The 19,335-nt window shown below is 47.9% G+C and overlaps 1 protein-coding gene across 1 annotated transcript in view; it reads right to left on the bottom strand.

Annotated features, from left to right (window-relative positions):
* The window catches only part of LOC119388215 (sodium-coupled monocarboxylate transporter 1-like), a 49,092-nt gene extending 29,994 nt beyond the window's left edge, over positions 1-19,098 (bottom strand). The window contains 2 exon segments of the mRNA XM_037655882.2: positions 5,165-5,519; positions 18,691-19,098. Of these exon segments, the coding sequence (XP_037511810.1) occupies positions 5,165-5,519; positions 18,691-19,070 (735 nt within the window). The 5' untranslated portion in view covers positions 19,071-19,098.
* Between the last annotated feature and the right edge of the window lie 237 nt (positions 19,099-19,335).

Here is a 19,335-nt window from a genome sequence, read left to right as displayed (position 1 = left end):
CAAAGAAGCACGCTTTTTAGCTTTCGCCCATAAATTATCGCTTACAAGAACGATAAATTATCGATTGGCTGGTTGTTCCGACTTGTCAAGCCGATGAGCGCCGGTCAACGACCAACTTTTCATGATCAAAATAGCAGAGCGTGAATTCCGGTTATATCTGACGCACTCTATTGGTGGTTGCACGGTATTAGCGGTACTGAGCGCAGATGGCATGCAGACGACGATGCCGTTAGGGGGTCAGTTGAGATGCTACGGTGGCTTACCGGCTGTTCAGCTTCCTCGAATAATCCGAAGCGCCTTACGCAATCATGTACTCCTGCCCTCCAACCCGTTTGATTATTGCGTAAGCGGCAGCTGACATCGTGCCAATAGAAGCGGCACAATCTCGTTAACGAAGTCAGGAAGTAGCTGCAGGCACCTTTTTAGCCTTCAGGTGGGAATCGCACAGCTATGATTGTATTGCGTAAGGCGATATGCACTTTCGTCGGCGAATGTTCCCGCTGTCATGAGACGCAGTGGCTGAGGAATGATCGAGCAACGGTATACCAGCGTCGGCAGTACGGATGCGGATATAGAGACCTCATCTTATCGAAAAGTTCAGGAATGAGCGTGGTGCCATCCACTATACTACACTCCGTCTCGCCGTGTTTATGCCTCTTCTTTCATATTACGTTGGAAATTGAAGCCAACAAAGAGAAAGAAACGGGAATATTAAGAAAGCGAGATATTCCATACATGGCCTAAACGTGATCAATTAATTGTGGAAAAATGAGTGCTTAAGCGAAATTGATTAGCGTATTGCAGAACTGATTAGCGATACTGCAAAATTGTTTGCTTCAGAGCTCAGATTTCAATTGTGCGATTGAAGCTAGCCCTCTATATAGATGCTTAAATTCCTTATGAAGAATAATTTAAGTGCAATAACTTGTTCCACCGAAATATATTACCTATTTGTAGTTATTGCACAATGCCTTGAACACTCCGCTATAAAGATTGTGTTGCGAAAAATATGTTTCCGAAATGAACGATGAACTGTAACGGCAAGTCTTGATACTTTTGGTTTGTCGTACTTGAACTGGTGTGTATAGCGCACCACGGAAAATGAAGAAACGGCGCTCTGTCCTTTCTCGATTGGTCGGCTCTACATTTTCCGTGATGCGCTATAGCAGTTCAATTTCAAGAGCTGCTACGATCGCTTTATTTTCCAGAGAAAACGTTTATCTTGAACTCTGGTACAGTGTTAAGAGGAACATTAATGCAGTGAATGACGCATTACGCAAGGCGCGGCTTTGGCGCCAGTAATAAAATTGAATTACGTGTTATATTTTGCGGACAGAAGCTAACGAGGCCATTCCGAGTAGACGCACATCTGTAAAGCACAATGGAATTTACGCTCGCTATTATTTTTCTACTCGGGGAGGCAGAAACGGGGAAAACTAACCCTGAGAGCACGCCTTTATGCATCGATGTTGTCCTACTACCGATGGATGCAGGTGCCCTACTGCAGCGGTGGCGGTTCCTCGCTAACAAATTACCAGGGGCAGTCGAGCGTGAGCTATGAGCAAGGAGCCGAGAGCTGTTCATGACCGTCGTTGACATGACGCAAATAAAACAGGTGGCATAAAAATAATGACCTTCCACCGAGATAAAAGAAAGGTTCCCCGTTATCTGGAGAAGGACTGACGACGCGTGTGCAGGGCCGCATGCAGGAAACTCCGAGCTCGTTTGCCTGCTGGCTCTTTTACGGCATGGTGGGGACAGCTCATTCGTATATACGCGTTTCTCGAAGCGGACAAGTGTTGTTTCTCACAGCATTATCAAATACGCCAGTGGTTTCATCGATGGCAAAACATGCGAAAGTGAACAATGCGTCACGAAGAGAGTTGACAGAGTTTGTGCAAGCACTCGCGTAATCTTCGTACGAGTTCAACTTTTTACGCCTTTTTCTTTTTTCTAATACTTCAGTGTCGCTTATCATTGCCATCAACATAGCGAAGGGCCACCATAAACGCGAAAGTAAATTAGTTCGGTTCTGAAGATGAACGGTATCTGCCAGTTCGCAGCGCACTAACGCATGTCAGAAAATGAACATCACGTAGAGGCCACCACAAAGCTTCAAAAACAATGTGAAGCGCAAATAAATCACATAACGTAGCATACGAGCAATAGCGAACGCGCAGACATTTATTATTCAACAAAAATTGTTATCTCCACCATATGTGCACCATTAGTAGACCTACAGTCGTTCTTTTTCTAGGGCATTCTTAAACAGGTTCCGCTACAGTATACTCTATAGTACTGGTGCATCCGAGTGTACTGTCTTGGTTGTTTTTATGTCTTTCTGGTGGGGTATTGTTGCACATTCGAATAAATATCTTATCCTACATTGCGTATAATTCGGTCATAGGGTAAATGTGTGACGGTGATCTTATTTCATCGTGGCTTCATGGTTAACGAAATATTTCTGAGCCAGATCGAGTTCAACAAGCGCCTATTTTCGTCCTCGTTTACTAGCTTTTCGTCAGTGTGACCTGCGCAATGCTACGAACATCTGCGCCAGGACTTATTCGTGCGCCTAAACCAACCACCGCTAGAAGATAAGCTTTCCTTCTCTCTTTGTTTCGGCACTACAGGACTGTGGTCGTCGCAACGGGGTATCGAACCCGAAACCCGGCTTACAACCACGGATCATAAGCGTAACCGCCAGACTCGAGAATTCATCACGCATTCGGAAGCTATGACCCAGCGGCTTGTTATTCAAGCATCGCCGCTGCATTCAGTAACAAAAGCCAACACTTTCTTTCCGGTGACGACGCTCCCTCGTGAGTGCTGGTTGAACTGCGTCACTCCATATTCAGCGTGTGTCCGACGGAAGCTTTAGGAAGAAGGTGGCAACAGAGAAATTGGGACAAACGGAAACGTTTTCGACGTTTTTGTGCAGCACTGGCGCGTGGCGCGATTGCTTGTGACGCCACGGGCCTCACGAACGGCATTGTTTTGCAAGCCTTCGCTTCTCGTGTACAGAAATCACTTTCGGCCGTTTTTTCTTTCGTTTTCGGTTCTCCATTGCCTTTTTCTTGCTTTTGTTTCACGTGTCCGGAACACTGTCAATTTTTACCGCCACTCACCTGTTCTGGACTAAGAGATAGACGTAAACAAAAAAAAATAATTGTGGCGTTTGTAAAGGCCTCTTCGTGGCAGAAAAAAAGATACCGCTAATATGAGGAGAAACGAAAGCAAAACGCAAGAACGATGAAAACACACTTGTTGTGAATTTAATAGAACTCATGAATGTGCTTTTCGTTTTTTCTTGCGAGTGGATGGGTGACATACGCGTCGCTTTAAAACAAATGCGAGCTTCCAATGCTAGATGTTAAGTGAAATGCGTCTAAAGTGCACAGAAATAGTTAAGAAAGCCTGGAAAGCTTTTCTCGTGAGTATACTTGGTTGTCTCAAGTTTTTTGTCATTTGTGGGATGTGTGGGTAAAAAACAAATACTTACAAGTCAGATAACAATAGAGAGCAGAATTCCGACAGCTCAAGGCTGACACTGACGTCAAGACAAGCAACGCGCGCAATGCAAGCACGTAGGGAAATTCGATGCTGCTCTTGGGACGCCTGGCAGGAGGCGATTCGAAGCGAAACGCGATACTTCGCCATGCAGTCGTCACGCCATCGAAAAGCCTTGCGTGAGGTGGAAGTTATTGCTGCAGCAAGACAGTGCACGAAAGAGAAGCATAGGAATGATGGCGTTTAACCGTTGCCGAGTTATAGTCGACAACAATAAATATTATTTCATTCCCATATTGCCATCTCGCAAGAAATAGATCGCATAGAGGTATGGTGCTGATCGGCTGCACAATTAAGGTGAACACGGCTCAGCGTGGCCGCGCTCCGCGGAGCGCCATTGCATTCGGTGTGGCCGCGCATCGAATCAAAGCGGCGCAGGCGCACACGAGCACGCTGCTCTTGCTGTACTACAGCCACGCAAGAGCACCGCCACGGCCATGGCGGCTACTACGGAGCGGCGAGCTCCAGCGCTACCAGCGCGAAGTATCACTCCCGGGTCCCTCTGCGCATGCGCCGCTAAGCGTCGATGCGCGGCAGCGCCGGTTGCAATGGCGCTCCGCGGAGCGATGCTACGCTGAGCCGTGTTCACGCTGAGGGTGGATTCCACAGTACGTACTCACCTGAAATGTTACATTGCATTGCCAGGAAGCTTTTGTGCCGCGAGTCATTGCTCAACATATCTGCGTCTAGTTAAATAGCGTTTCTGTACTGTATAGACGTTAGTTAGCTGTGCTGCAACAGATTGTTCTTCTACGTTCGGAAGTTTCTGGCAATTACTTGTGAGATTTGAAACACACTTCTATATGTGCGGCGACTGTACTTGAAGTAAATGTGTTTAAAATGTAAAGGCTAAAATGCGATTTTTTGGTAACTTCGGTTTTTGTGCCTTCGTGATCACCCGCTTTACCATGAATGTCTTGATGACGCTGCAGGTAACTACAAATGAATCTATTAATAACCTAGAATGCGACTTTCCGCGTGGAACACAATACGCGCACAGTGAGAGCAGGGGACGGGCTCCCAAGCCACGTAACGTAGGCATTTGGTAGAACAGGTGAGCGGCAAAAGAGCGAGGGATTGTGGGATGCGTCGTCTGCTGCCGGTTTCCGGTTCGAGGCAAGCACACGGCGAGCCGCTCGGCCGTAGGCATCTGATTGTTCGGCACCCTCGCACGAAGCATTATCGCCTTGCAAAACCATGGTCGGCTGTTCAGCCGTCGGCTGCTCCAACCCGAGCGTTAAAGGAAAACGTGAATAGCAGGCTTACGCATGTATTTTATATTATATCGAGAACCCGGAAATCTCGACCATGTAGTGTTCTTTAACGTGCACTGACATCCCACAGTACACGGGCCTCTAGCACTTCGCCTCCATCGAAATGCGACCGCCGGGGCCGGGATCGAACCCGTGACCTTCAGGTCAGCAGCCGAGCACCATAACCACTGCTCCACCGCGGAGGACGGAGCGGAAAAAAAAAAAAAAAAAAAACGTGCATCCCGCTGCCCACCCGCGTGGTGGGTCGAACCGGAAGCCGCCGCATCCCATAGTTCCCTGCGATTGCTTATTTTACGGGTCACCTATTGTGCTCCACTCACCTCGTAGGCGCTGGTGACATGCAGGCTGTAAAAGATGGGCATGTACAAGTACGCCGTGGCCGGGATGACGAGGCAGTAGGAGAAGATAATGAACAGGTACTGCGTGCCGTAGATGTACATCTCGGAGGCTGTGCCGAGCAGCGTGATGGCTGACATGAAGCTGGCCAGGATGGAAAGCGCCACGGGAAAGACGCTCATGCTGCGGCCGCCCATCAAGAAGTCGTCGGTGGTGGCCTTTCTGCGGACGCCCATCACGGCGTAGTAGATGCCGATCGCTGCTGAGACGCACAGCATGCCGCTGAACACCACGTAGTCCCAGACCGTGAACCGGCTCACCAGGTGCGAAGCTTGCATGCTGCGAGATATTCAGCGAAGCACAATTATAAAACCGTCGGCGCTGAAAGCCTCACTAAAAAGGAACAGGGAGTTAAAGTGTTGTAGTAACGCTTCCGCATCAATGAGAGTTTGCTAGGGCACGTTGGTACAGTCAATTTATGGGGTTTAACGTCCCAAAGCGACTCAGGCTATAAGGGATGATGTAGTAGAGGGCTCCGGATATTTTCGACCATCTGGTGTTCTTTAACGTGCGCTGAAATCGCACAGAACACGGACCTCTAGAATTTCACCTGCATACAAGTGCGACCGCCGCGGCCGGGATCGAATCCCTGTCTTTTCGGTCAGCAGCCGAACATCGTAACCACTCAGCCAACGTGGCGGATCAACACTTGGATCTGTATTTAAAAAATACCGCATAAACGATCTATCGATGTTGGTCACACTCAATAGCATTCAAGCACACTAGAGACAAATGTGTTTGGAACGGATGAACAAAAACCACACGATATTCCTATATCGTCGTTGACGAAGTGTTCCTTATGGTACCCAACTGCATCAACACTCGATTAAACGGTCACTCGAGGGCGCTTCCGTCGGTGTGTGAAAACGCGCAAAGAGTCTGAACGCCATTCTTTACGCGCGGGACATTCTCAAAGCTGTTCCATAGCAGTCGCCATAACGGTTAACACTTTTTTTGCTTATACGGTGTACGCATTGCGTCACGCTGACGTCACTGCGGGGTGTGCCGTAGAAACCGCCGATGATATATGTTTGGTCCTGAAATGCGCAGCGCTGACTTCACTGGAAGCTCTAGGTAATGGGTCGGTCGTACCGATGCGGCTGAAACGAGCTAAAGAAATGCTATACACATTTCAGTCTGATCGTGCATGACTGCATCGCCCTCCTGGCTGTTGCTGGTTTGCTAATGGTGAATTCCATTGGCGGATTCGGAGTGGCCGACACTCTACGCCGGAGCACTCCACTCCGGCGGAGAGCAACCGAATTAACTCTGCTAATGGAACACAAGCGCCCCCACCAGAGCAAACGGTAGGGGGAGCTAGCACACATCTGCTTTGCTGGCGCCCAGCATTCCTCGCGGTTCGCGCACTTTTCGCCTTCACGGGGACGAGCGGAAAGAACGGGCTCGGTCGGACAGCGCATTTCATAGCGCACGCGGTGCGCCACGCTCTGCGCACGCGCGGGGAGCTTGGGACTTCCCGTCGAATCCGCCGCTTTTCGCGGAGTAGAGAGAGCTGCTCCGTGGATTGAATCGGGCTCCGGAGCTGCTCCAGATCTGCCAATGAAACACACAGCGAGCACTCTCAATTAGCCAATGGAACAGACTTGCTCCGAATGGAGCAGAAAAACTGCTACCGGATCCGAATCTGCCAATGGAATTCATCATAAGTTTTGGAAATGTTCTCTTTCTTACTTCCTTTATTTCTTTATTTTTCTCTCTTCTCTCAGTTACGCGTGCTTGTTTTCTTTTTGTCTCTGTCTATTTCTTTCTCTTTCTCGGTATTTCTATCTTTCTCTCTCTCTCTCTTCCCTTTCTTTCTCTGTCTGTGTATTTCTCGCTTCCTCTTTCTTTCCACCTCCTTCTATCGCGCCCTATTTCTTTCTCTCTTTGACTCTCTCTCCTTCTTTCTCTTTCTGCCTTTCGTTCTGTCTATTTCTCTCTTTCTATGCTATGCTTTAATCTCTCCCCTCCTTTCCCTCCTCCTCACCCTCACTTTCCCACCTTCTTGCTATACTGTACTATACAAGGCTATTCTATGCTCTGCTAGCGTGTCTGGATAGCCGATAAGGTTTCGCCTTCGGATCGTGGGTACGCGTGTTCGAATCTCGCCTCGCGAAGAAATTTTTTCCTCCTATAATTTCTCTCTGTCTTTCTCTCTTTCTCTCTCTCTGTACTCGTCTCGCCCATCAGAGTTATTGCATCTCGCGCCGGAGAAATTGGCGCACGTGTTGAGGGAGCGAGGCAGAAGATGAAGAGGAGGGCGACGACGAAAAAGAGGACGAAGAGAGCGCGGTACCTAAACGGCCACGCGCTCTCGCTCGGCGAGGTTTTTCCAGTCGACGGATTACACCTCACGCGCGGCTTAAACAGCTCGGTTGTTAAAAATAAATACACTAGCCCTGGTTTCCTTTCGCAGCGTTCATTCAAAGCCTGCGTTTCTGTAAGGTAATGTGGTTTTCTTGAGGTCCGACAGCGCTCGTGGTCTTCAGTATGTTTCTTACTTGTGTCATCATCTTTTAACACGAAAGTGTTTTATGCCGGGGTCCACCAAGACTTCAGTGACGTATTTCCGTCACGGAAATGACGTCGAAAAAATTTACACAATCAGATGGCAAAGAAAAGAAGTTCCGTCAACGGGCATCGAACCCACGACCGCTCGGTCCGCAACAAGAGATGCCGGGCGCGCTATCCACTGCGCCACGGTCACAGCCTCTAGAGGCTTTACAAACGCGCCTTTTATATCTACCACTCTCTGGGTCGGCGGGGTGGTGTTGCCCTCTGGGAGCGGCAAAGTAAAGTAATTCATCATTACTGTGGCTTCCGCGATTAGTACCTGCAACGCGTTACACGTTCGTCCCATTCGGCGCGTTTTCAATAGAAGCACAATTTTGTCAATGCCTTAACACACCGCGAGGTGGCGACCTTAACGCAAGCGTCGTAAAAGCGTCGGCCTCGGTCATAGCATCACGCTAATCAAACAAAAAAAAAATAGCTATGCGACGCGCGCCAGCCTAACCTGGCTGTAACACCGCGTTCCCCGCCTACGCGCTCACCCCGAGAAAAATTGTGGCCGGGCTACCGGGGTGGCACGACGCGCTTTGCGTTTCCCTCTAGTGCGGCCGTGGTGTTCAATCACATTTTAACATGCCGCAGGATGGCGACCAAGTTCTGCGTGCAATATGCGACGCTCTTGTGGCTATCACAACTCGTTCTCTGATTACGCGTTCACCGCTAACTTGTACAGCTACCACAAGGGTTTGTTTAGTCATTGAACATGGACGTTAGTCGTCGGCATGGAGATGTACCACCAAGCATCAAAGTGGGTGCACCCACGTTAAACGGTGCCATTAGCTGCCAGACATCAATGTACATTGTTAGAGGTGTGCACGGGCTCCGGGTAGCCCGAAAGCCCGACCCGGCCCGCGGGCCGGGCTCGGGCGGGCCGACGAGTTTTCACCTCGGGCCCGGGCCGGGCTCGGGCTACTTGGAGTTTTATCGGGCCGGGCTCGGGCCCGGCTCAAAACCCGACTCAAGCCCGAAATATAGAGAATGAGCGGGAATTGTTTTCCAACACGCATACAGTGCCTTTTCCGCGAACGCCCTTTACCGCCTTTCTTTTCCATTCGCTACTTTAAACAAAAGGGGAGCAGGTAAAGCACTGCCTCTGTTGCACTCCGACAAACAGAGAAGTAACGCCACCTGAGCTAGTGACGGCGCCACGCGACTGTTCGCGTTAGATTTAAGGGCAAATCCCATATGAGTGAAAATGCACGCGACAGCGACGAGCGACCCGACGCAGATCGCCTTCGTGCAAGCTGACGCTTGCATGGGCATACCCCATACACGTGACGGCATTGGCGAGCGAACATGAGGCCGTCTACTTGTATTTTGTAATCTGTGTAATAGAGACTGTTCGTCGTGTGTCGTTTGATCATATTTGATATGCTCAATAAAATGCCAAATTACCGGAAAACAATGTTTTGTCCTCGCAACGAACCTTCACAAAGCCGGGCCGGGCCGGGCCCGGGATTGTGTTTTCGTACGTCGGGCCGGGCCGGGCGGGCTCGCAGCCCTTTGCCGTCGGGCTCGGGCGGGCCTTCGACAAGGTCAGCGGGCCCGGGCCGGGCTCGGGCTCGGAAATACGGCCCGTGCACAGCTCTACATTGTGCAAACTCTCTTATATCAATGTACAGTAAACATTCAGTTACTTCTGTAAGGGCACTTTTGCTTTCGTGTTATTCCGATTCCTATGACGGAGGGATCAACCATGTTTTTTTGCTCATTTTAGTAACGTTTAAAAGCTATGAACCAACTAGACTGCCAGAACGTCTTGAGGTCTATACGCTGTCACGCCCGGCGAATTTGGCTCACTAATGGCTGCGAATGAGTCACCGCCCGTGTGGATATCTGCAGCTGCTGGACTGTTTTCACTTGCGATCCAAACTTTAAAGAATCTTGCGAATAAACCCTGTCCTACTTATGCGGCCTGTTGTTAATAATAATGAAGCACAAAGCCATACCGACATGCATGTCAACAGTGTGTCGACATCCCGACATACGGTTCAGGAGCTCGAGGTCGACCGACTCGTGCGAAAGCGACCCAATGAAATATATGTACCGTACAGACGTCCACATATGCCGGAGTAACGAAGACAAATAAAGAATTACTTGAAATTACTGTTCACTTAATGATCTTCTATAACGTAGACCTCCTACCCAACCAACAGCGCCGCCCCCTTTCTCGAAATAAATATCTTTCATGCATTCACATTTTCAGTATTCCTGCCCCACTCGATTAGTCACAATTTATGCTCTACCAAAAGGGAACGTTTGTATTATCGTTACATATCGCCAAGCCTATACAATAATCAGCTTGCAATTCTCGAATACCACATTCCTGTTTGTATGGCGTTTGTTAGCGTTTCGCATTTGTCTGTCAGCAAAGATTAATGAGCCATGCCAGGATAACCGCCAGTAGTTACATACGGCAAAAGTATGCAGCATCAAGGTCAAGGACAAACGGCAATTGTGTGCTAACTATACGGAAGACGGAAGAAGACAGGTTATGCGGCACTTGAATGGGCGCACAATCTGTGCCCGAGCCTTCCGCCAGTGTGGTCTTCGTGGAGGCATTATCTCTTCCAGAGGCATAACAACTTCCCTTGACGCGTGGCAGCTTGTGGTTCGAAGAGAAGGCCGTCCGCCATCATTCCTCTCCGTGGGTCACCTCAAATCGCTGCACTGCTCGCCTGGGATGTTACCGTTACAGCGTCATCGCGTTTCGCAAGACGAATGTCCGCGAGCCAGATTGCCTCGTATTGCTCAAATTCTGTCCCTCGTCGTTGCACAAGCAGTTGAAAGCTCGCATAAATGTCTTATCTGGCATAGCGCATAACATGGAATGCCAATGAGAGAAGCGACACCAGGCCGTTTATCTATCGCATATGTGTACCCGCACATACACATCATCCCGCGTTCGGCTACATAAAACGAAACAGCAGAACAATCACCTCGCCCAGACATTCCACTCTGCCAGGCTTATCTGGCACACATGCGCCTTACTCTGCCAGTTCCTATAGAATATAATATGTTTCCACTGAGGTACATGTCCTCGTGCGCAGCAGGAGACCATGACGTGACATCACAAATCTAACAGTCCATACATATATGCAAGTGGTGCGGACGACGATTCAGGGGTTCCTTTCCCACCATTCCTTCCCCCCCCCCCCCCCCCCCCCCCCCGGAAGAAAAAAGACATTTCTCTTTAGACCTCTGGCTGACCGTTTTTAAGTACGTCATTGTCAGAGCGTATATACCTCTTGTTTATATAATGTTTACATAATGTTTGCATAATGTAATGTAAGTTTTCGACGCCTATGAAATAAATAGAACTGAAAAAAAAGCGGAAACTTTTTTCGCTTGCTGGCCTCGTTTGATCGCCAGAGCAGCCCCACCTGTGAGGTGTTGCACCTCTGCACCTAGGGCATGCTCAGCATGGATATCCAGTTTTCTGTGCCGAGCTGCCAGAAGCATTAACAGAAACCGCGAGGGTAGCTCGCTGAATTTAACACCATTGTTGTCGGGGCAAATCGACATGACCAACATTTATCGCATCTGGTAAAATAAACTAAACAAAGCGATATGCATTTCATTGACGAACGTCGGTATGACTAAAGGTCAAACAGCGCTGAAAGCGTGGAAGACGCCCCAGAAGGCAGGATAAAGAGCTGACCGCCAATTGCAATGTTTAATCACGTAAGGTGGCTTTTGTACGCTTACAAAGGAATACAAGAAACCGCGAAACGTGAGAAAATAACCACGAGAAAGGTCAAGAAGGCCCAAAGTTCGACGTGTGCCCTAACCGCAAAGGTAAGCGATTTTACTATCGCTTAGCACCACATATGGAACACCTTTCGGCATCAAAAGGTATACCATGGCGCTAGCAGGCAGGGACGAGGAAGACAAAACGGCACAAGCGCTAACCTTCAACTGAATGTTTATTCTCAGAAGTAACGGTGTATGTAGATCCGTACACAGAAGAAGGCCCAGTCACCGCAAATGGAAACCTGTCGCGTCCAGAAAGGCGAATTCATTTGCAGTCAGCGCCACCGAAGGGCAGCTGACACAGCTATTACCGGCCTTCGCTATCAGGGCGGCTTCAACAATCTGGCGCGTAAATTTATCGGCATTCCTATACACAACGGCGCACTCTTTTAACAAGGCTTTGCATCCACAATCATTACAATGTACAGACACGTGACCATCCCAATATCGACCCACCTTGTGCTTGTGTTCTCTTAGCCTATCGTTTAGCCATCTCCCCGGCTGTGCAATGTAAACTTTCCCGCAGTAAAATGGAAAGCGGTACACTACATTGTTTATACATGAGACACATGGAGGCTGATTTTTCCTTACACATCCTGCACGTTTCTTGGCTAACAGGTGGTCTGCGGCCTCGCGAATGGTGATTAGTTTCTGTGGAGCGGAAAATAGCACATCTTCCTTCACCTTTCGGCCAGCGCTATGGTAGCTTTTGATGCGTCAGCCAGACATCGGTATCTCTGCATGAAAAAGAAGTAAACCTAATCAGTTTTGTCTGACTTGCTCTTTTGTCGCGCCTGTGCAGTTTGCTCAGCGAGATTTCTTTCTATTTGCATTGTTGTGTTTCCTCGCCAGCTCCTCCGCGGATGTCCATTATGTATATCGTGTATGTTTAAATAATATGTACATTCTAATCGATAAAGTGCGTTGGGATTCCTTAATGATCGCCAGTTGAGAGTCAGCGCTTGTGTTGTGTCACCTATCTTCGTCCCGTCCGTTTGCGCGCTGTTTTTTGCCAAAAACGCGACGTACATACCTGCACTGCCTGCACCGCCAGTCACCGTCGGCTCTCGTCGGCGCGGTGTGCGTGCCTAAGATCGGGGATAGTCATAGCTACCGCAGCGGGAGGCCGTTCTACTCTTTAGCGATTTCAAAGAAAGCAAGTGGCGCAACGAGGCTCGCGAAAGGTCACAGATGCTTGCGAGTCTAGCGCATGGCCGAGTGCCTGAAGGCGACGGGACTCCGCGTCCTCAACCACGTTCGAAAAGTAGATGTTGATGGGAATTGCCACATGCGATGAAGATGACGGCGAAGATAAATATGAATTTCGCGCCAGCTTGGCGTGCCTTTTCATCCCCACTTCGGATCCGTACTACAGAAGAATAATTATTTGTTAGCATTATTCCTCTTTTATTCGTTTTCTGCTCTGTCTCTGTTCGGTGGCATTTTGTTTCCTTCATTTAAAGCAGAAAAATGCATTTCTGCTTAACTTTTATTTTTAGCCATTGTTTCATTTGCTGAGCTTCAAACTTAAATGGAAATAATTAATCTGCAATGATCCGCCCGAATTACGGACGACACCCTTTACTGGGTATGGGCCACCATTATTTTCTGCGACGCTTCTTATAAGTACTTTTGAACAGCAAGTGGACGGTCGTCCCATGTGGGCAACGGGCACTCGTTCAGAAGCGAGCACGCCTCTGACAAAACTAAGATTTTTTTCTGTAGCGTCGAATCTAATGTTGTCTTAAGAGCAAGCATTTGGGCGAGTTGGCTCGATTGCATGACGGAAAATAAACCGCGCAACTTTAAACGCAGACAACAGACAGGAACACAAACGCTAGCGCTGTTTTCACGAAGAGCAGTGCCAATGTTTGTCGTCTTGTCTGTCATCTAAGTTAAAGGTTGAGCAGTTTACTTTCGCTCCTGTCTGACATACGCAGGATGTCTGTATACTACGCGGGCTAGTTGTACTCATATTCGCTTATTTTTTCTTTTATTGCGGAACCAGAACTATTACGTGGAACGAGAAGCCATTATAACGTTGCAATAATATATGACGGACAAATTCGTGAGTAATAGTTAATTGTTAATCTGCGTAGTAATTCATTCCTACAGCCGGCTGGTCGTCCATGTAGTCAACACGTTCGCGCTCACTGAAAACAACGCGCGTAACTTAAATCGGAATAATTTCACTACCCTACTTTCTAGCGCTACCTCCGCACTATAGCACACAGCCTTGTGTATTTCCAGAGCTGTCAAGAAATTAATTCTTGACTGGGGTCGTTTGAAGCAGGAGAAAGTCAATTGCTCGGCATATAAAAATTGGTTTTGTCAGGTTTGTCATCATGTGTTTGCGTATTCAGATGCCTAATGTGCGATTGCGCTCTGTCATCTCTTTCTCTGTTTTTGTGTTACCTCAATCTTTTTTTTTTTAGTTTGGGTAGTGTCGCACTCGTTGCAATATCGTATCCTACGAGTGGCTGGAAATATCGTTAAAGGGCCTTCTTTTTACTGGTATGTGTGCCAGCTGAAATTCTAAGTTTCGCGTTTAGGTAACAAGTACGTACAACTCAAGTCCGTACCTTTTAGAGATCCGAGAACCATTGTAATATGCCGGCCCGTCGTGGCAGCTTAGCTCGTGTAGTGTGTCGCGCTGCTAAGCTCGAGGGTGCGGGTTTGATTTCCGGTCACGGCGGACGCACTTCGATGGGGTGAAATACAAAGAACAGCTGTGTATATACTGAGATTTAGGTGCACGTTAAAGAACGCCAGGTTTGTCAGCCGCTCTCGGGACAGTTATGTGGCGTCAGATCACTTTCTTCTTCCTGTCAGTCAATGTCTGTCAACCAAGACAAAACAAGAATGCCAATTTTCGGCGCTCCTTTTGCTTGCCGATATGAAACTGAAAAGCATGAAAACGAAAGCAATGATTATTCCTTTTCCAAAGGGCAGGCTCCCTCTGGCTGGTAGCGCATTTATTCATCCCGCATACGCACTGTTAGAACCCTGCCAAGGTTTTCTAAACGCAAGACGGTTTCCTTCCGCTGAAAGGCATAATTTTCCTGCCGACTACACGAAGAGATTGTGCGACTTTCTGATCGCTAAACTATTAACTTGTGTTTGTGGATATATATGACCTTCTACCCTTGGCATGTCACGAAGTTCGCACGCACTGAAAGAATAACGCCGCCTCACGCGATGCAAAACCCAGTCAATTAAGGCTCGCTCAGTTACCCGAGGCGTTGAATTGTGGCACGAACTCCTTCATCGAGTTAGGGGAACGAAAAAAATTCAACCAAACAAACGTAAGCAAACGTGCACCTATCAGCTACGTGATAAGCAACCACAGAACAGTTCCGTGGTTGCCTGACGTTGTCATTATCTCTTGCATCATCTGGCCGAGCTGCAGTGCTAATTAGCCTCGCTGCTTTTTTCTTTGTTATATAATACGTGTCTTTCACGATGCTTCGTCTGGATACTTGTACAGGCTGGCCTTCAAAGCATAAAAAAGAAAAATACCGAAACACTGCGTTTCCGCATTGGTTGTTATATATCACTGTAAGCGTCACTTCAACATGTACAGGTATCATAATTTGAAATTCTTAAAAATACATATATATATAGCCGTCACCTGTGGAAACGCTAAGACGTTGCAAACACCGTCTGCTACGCACGCTGAATGGCGTTTTCGAAAACGACGGAAATGCGTACTGGCGCATTGACGTAGCATTGATTGAAATACTCTTAATACTGACCCAAGTGGAAAAAAGAAAAAGAAGTGCTTTGTTCGGCTCTTTTCTTTTTTCATTGTTAATGCTGGGTAAGCGAAAAATTGTAATTCGAAACTGTGTATCCTAAAAGTTATGGTTGGCTTGGTGGAACATGTGTCCGTGACGTAGCGCGTTTATAATTCCGAAAACATTAACCTTTTACCTAATGCGTAGAAAAAAAGCTGTGCTTCGCGCAATGTTCACACGCACACCATTTCAATGCAATGCGAGGTGACATAATCATTCTCCTTTCAGTAGACGCAGAAACTACAGATCCTGCGTAAAAGCTATAAGAAACATCCACAAAGATAGCCGATTTATGTCACGTTTGGTTCCGAATAATGATGTGAGCACTGCCAGTCCTAAAGGAGGAAAGAAAAATGTAAAACCTTGGGATCAGTATCGTTCTCTGCAGTCGAATGTACCATGCATGAATGATCACCTTCTTTGCAAGCAAGGCGCTGGGGTCTTGTCCTAGCGCTGTTTCATATTTCAATTTCAGTATGCACCAACCAGCCCAATTCAATATGCTGATAGAGAGTTTATACGGCCGCGACCAAAACCCGTGGCGTCATACGTTTGTTGCAAGCGGTATGCACAATCCGATAACGAAAGTGATTTCATTGGTTGGGGCACCTGAATTTGACGCGCACTTTGGTAAGTAAGCGTCTATCCTGTCACAACGTTTTTTTCTGTGTTTTGTGTAGCTGAACGATTTCACAATGCTCTAACTGGCCCAGCAGTCAACGCTTGTGATTTCATGGGTAGGCGGGAGTGTTGAAGAGTGCTGCTGTACGCCCTCGGTTATAATGTCAAGTGAATACGTTAATTTGTCGTGTGATTTAGGCAAATGCTAGTGTGTACACAAATGTGTACATATATACTTCGTATTTAGCTTGAAATTACATTTACATGAGATCAACCTTCGTAGTTATTGGAGCAATATCTGCAATAAAAGTGAGGGTGTATTCAGTAAAGCGTTCACACGTGAGCTTAGGTTGCGTGCCTTTCATAACCTCTCAGCTACGAAGCACCGCGCGAGCGTTAGTTAAAAGCGTTAGTTAAGAAGTAACCCTTGCGCAGGTGCTTTACGCGCGACATTTCAGATTATACCGGTCGCTGGGTAGCCTGTTCGTCGTGCCGGTCTTCTCTGTGTGGCGGCTCGGGCGCTGGTGCCTCTAAGTGTCACGAAAAGTCGTGAGCGCTGCTGCAGGATTGACTAAACCTGCCGCCCTCTACAATCCCGTCCCGCTCTACTAAATGTCACGTGCGAGCAAGCCGTTCAGCTCAGCGTTGTCTGCCTGGAAAATGAACTCACAAAAGGGGTGACTAGGAACGCGATTTCTGCGACTAGTCTTGATGGGCAAGCATAAAGCAACGATGCATGAAGTCTCACCCTGGGGGCGAATGCAACCCTTTCCTAATTCTCTTCATTTAACCGTCAGCGTCTTAAAGGTTGCTTAAAGGTGATCACTCTAGCTGAGACTCTACCATGTTGGACTGAATGTTCGACGCGGAGCCAGCGACAGAATTTTGCGGAAGATCTTTATTTCATTCCTCGTAATACTTTCAACCAATAAGTGACTAAGCATTTACTTCGAGTCGGCGATTCAGTTTGTTTTTTCTTTCGTGGAAAAACGCAATATGATCGAATGCACAGTAAATCGATATTCAATTACTCGATAATTATCGTGGTTCCCTAAAATGGGCACATAGCAACATCCTACTACCTGAACTTTCTTGCAACCAATTTTCCAGCGTTTTGTGATTAATTATTGTAATGCGTTCATCAACAGCTCATCATAATTCGTAAATGGAGGTGCTAATGACCTTCTGCTGTGCTCGTTTGGCATTTGTTACTTGCGCGCTAGTTCGAACACGCGTAACTACACAAGCCGAAAAGAATGCGCGAAACTGCGAACTGTTTGCGAAAAAGCGGTGAAACTGTTTCGGGTAGAATCAAACGACGTCGATAGAAGAGCAGCACAACCCCGACGGCAACCTCGGACGGTGGCTCAGCTAAATCATCTTTTGTTGTCAAACCACACGTACGAGCAAACGCCGGTGAAGCCAGGATGACTGAAGGTTTGTTGAAATTAAATTATGTGGGTTTTACGCTGCCAAAACTACGACGTGGTTATCAGGCGCTCCGTAGTGAGAGACTCCAGATTATTTTTAACCATCTGGGGTTCCTTAACTTGCACCTACACTGATATCTGTTTTCTTCATTGTGCCCACATCTGAATGCGCCTGGCGTGGTCGGGAACCGAATCCGTGCCCTTTAGCTTATCTGGGCAACACCTTAGTTGCTGATCTACAACGGTGAGTCGTTTCAGGGTCAGTGAAACATTTTAATGGCGCAGTCAATTCACAATTTTTTAAGCACATGTTGCCACTTGAGTGAAAGTTTGTTGTTGGCTGCACTTGTTTTTTTTTTTAAGTATTCACGGGACTGAACAGTACTAATTTGACTACAGACCTCGATGTCTGAGTGATCTGTTGCACTGCTCAACCGTCGCCGATGCTTTTCGTGGCTGCAAGGGCCACGTTTCGAGTGGAATTAAATGCAAAGATGCTCGTGTACATGAACTCAGGTGCGCGTTAAAGGACTTCAGAAATCTCACAGTGATTCCGGGGACTTTTACTATGAATACCTAAAGCAGTCCCACATAACACTCGGCAGTTTGATGCTTTTAAAGCCAATAATAGCTTTTGAACTCATCACTCAGAATGTGGACAAAACGTAAGAGCCTCAAAAATTATGTTGGCAACGAAGATCGGTGAAAGACGAACACGAGACTGCCTTTTAAATCAACTGCAGTGCTGCAATGTTTATGGGAGGGCCCAATTGACGACGCTTTGCGTTCATCAAATCTCTGGCGGGCAGTTCGTTTCTAATAACATTCTAGCTGTTATAGTTGACTGGAGCCTGATCTTAGACGAGCCTCTCTGAGATGGTTACACTCCTGATAAAATATGATCCCGGGAACCTATTTAACAATTATTTGAGTTTGTAAGGGTTATTCGTATCCGTAAGGGTTATCTCCGTTATATTCAACATCACGATTCGTGCTACCTGCTGTAACGAACAGTTTTGGCAGTTGGCACTGCTACGTTAACTTACGCAGGCACAATGCTTATTCTGCTGGTTGCGCAGTCCTGCGTTCTATTTTTTGAAGCGTAAAAGGCAATGCAATAAAACATACAAGTGTTAATTTAATTTCGCTCCGGGCACATGAAAAGCCGTATCCCAGAGATTTGCTAACACGTAGCGCTCAATAGAGTGGCTACAGTCAAACGGTGGCTATCATGTGACAAACCAACGGCAAATGTGGAAATCGCAGCCGCGAACTCACATTCTGGTCGCAGTGGCCGCAGACGTCACGAAGAGGGAATCACTGTACGGGCCGCTTAGCAGCCGACAGTATCGTCCGACTGTGACACCCCGGATGGGCAGCGCTTCACTGCCGAGTTCGCGCCTAGTATTCAGGCCAAGCGATGCAAAACGTCGCTGGGACTCCGGGAGCGCCGGCGTTGCATCCGACGTGGCCGCGCAGCGAGTGAAGTGACGCTCTGCGATGTATGCAATTTTGCCTTTCCGCGGGAGAGCTGCTGCATTGCCGGCATCCCTCGTCAGCCGGCGGCAATGAGGAACAAAAAAAGGGAGAGAGCGAGAAAACCTGCGAGTGTTCCCTCCTCCGAGAAAGACCTCGACGCCGCCAGCCGCTTTCGACATTCCCTTCGCCTCCAGCGCACCTTTCGTGCGTGCGTTCACTCGCCGCGCTTTGTCGATGCCTCGAGGGCGCGTCTCTCCGTTAATGAACGTGTGTCCGCCCGAGCGCGATCGCCAACCAATTTGTATGCCGCCGCAGTCAGTGAAGCTCCCGTTTCCGAACATGTGCGATTCAGTTCGCTCAACCTGAAGCATGTCGGCGGCTCGAAAACTTAGCATCCGCGGTTAAAGAACCTTCGCGCGTGTTACAATTCGCTATTCAACGACA

The sequence above is a fragment of the Rhipicephalus sanguineus genome, chromosome 3 (genome assembly GCF_013339695.2).
Source record: "Rhipicephalus sanguineus isolate Rsan-2018 chromosome 3, BIME_Rsan_1.4, whole genome shotgun sequence".
In the NCBI taxonomy this organism is placed as follows: domain Eukaryota; kingdom Metazoa; phylum Arthropoda; class Arachnida; order Ixodida; family Ixodidae; genus Rhipicephalus; species Rhipicephalus sanguineus.
The sequence above is the reverse complement of the archived record's forward strand: the minus strand, read 5'-3'. Positions and strand labels throughout refer to the sequence as shown.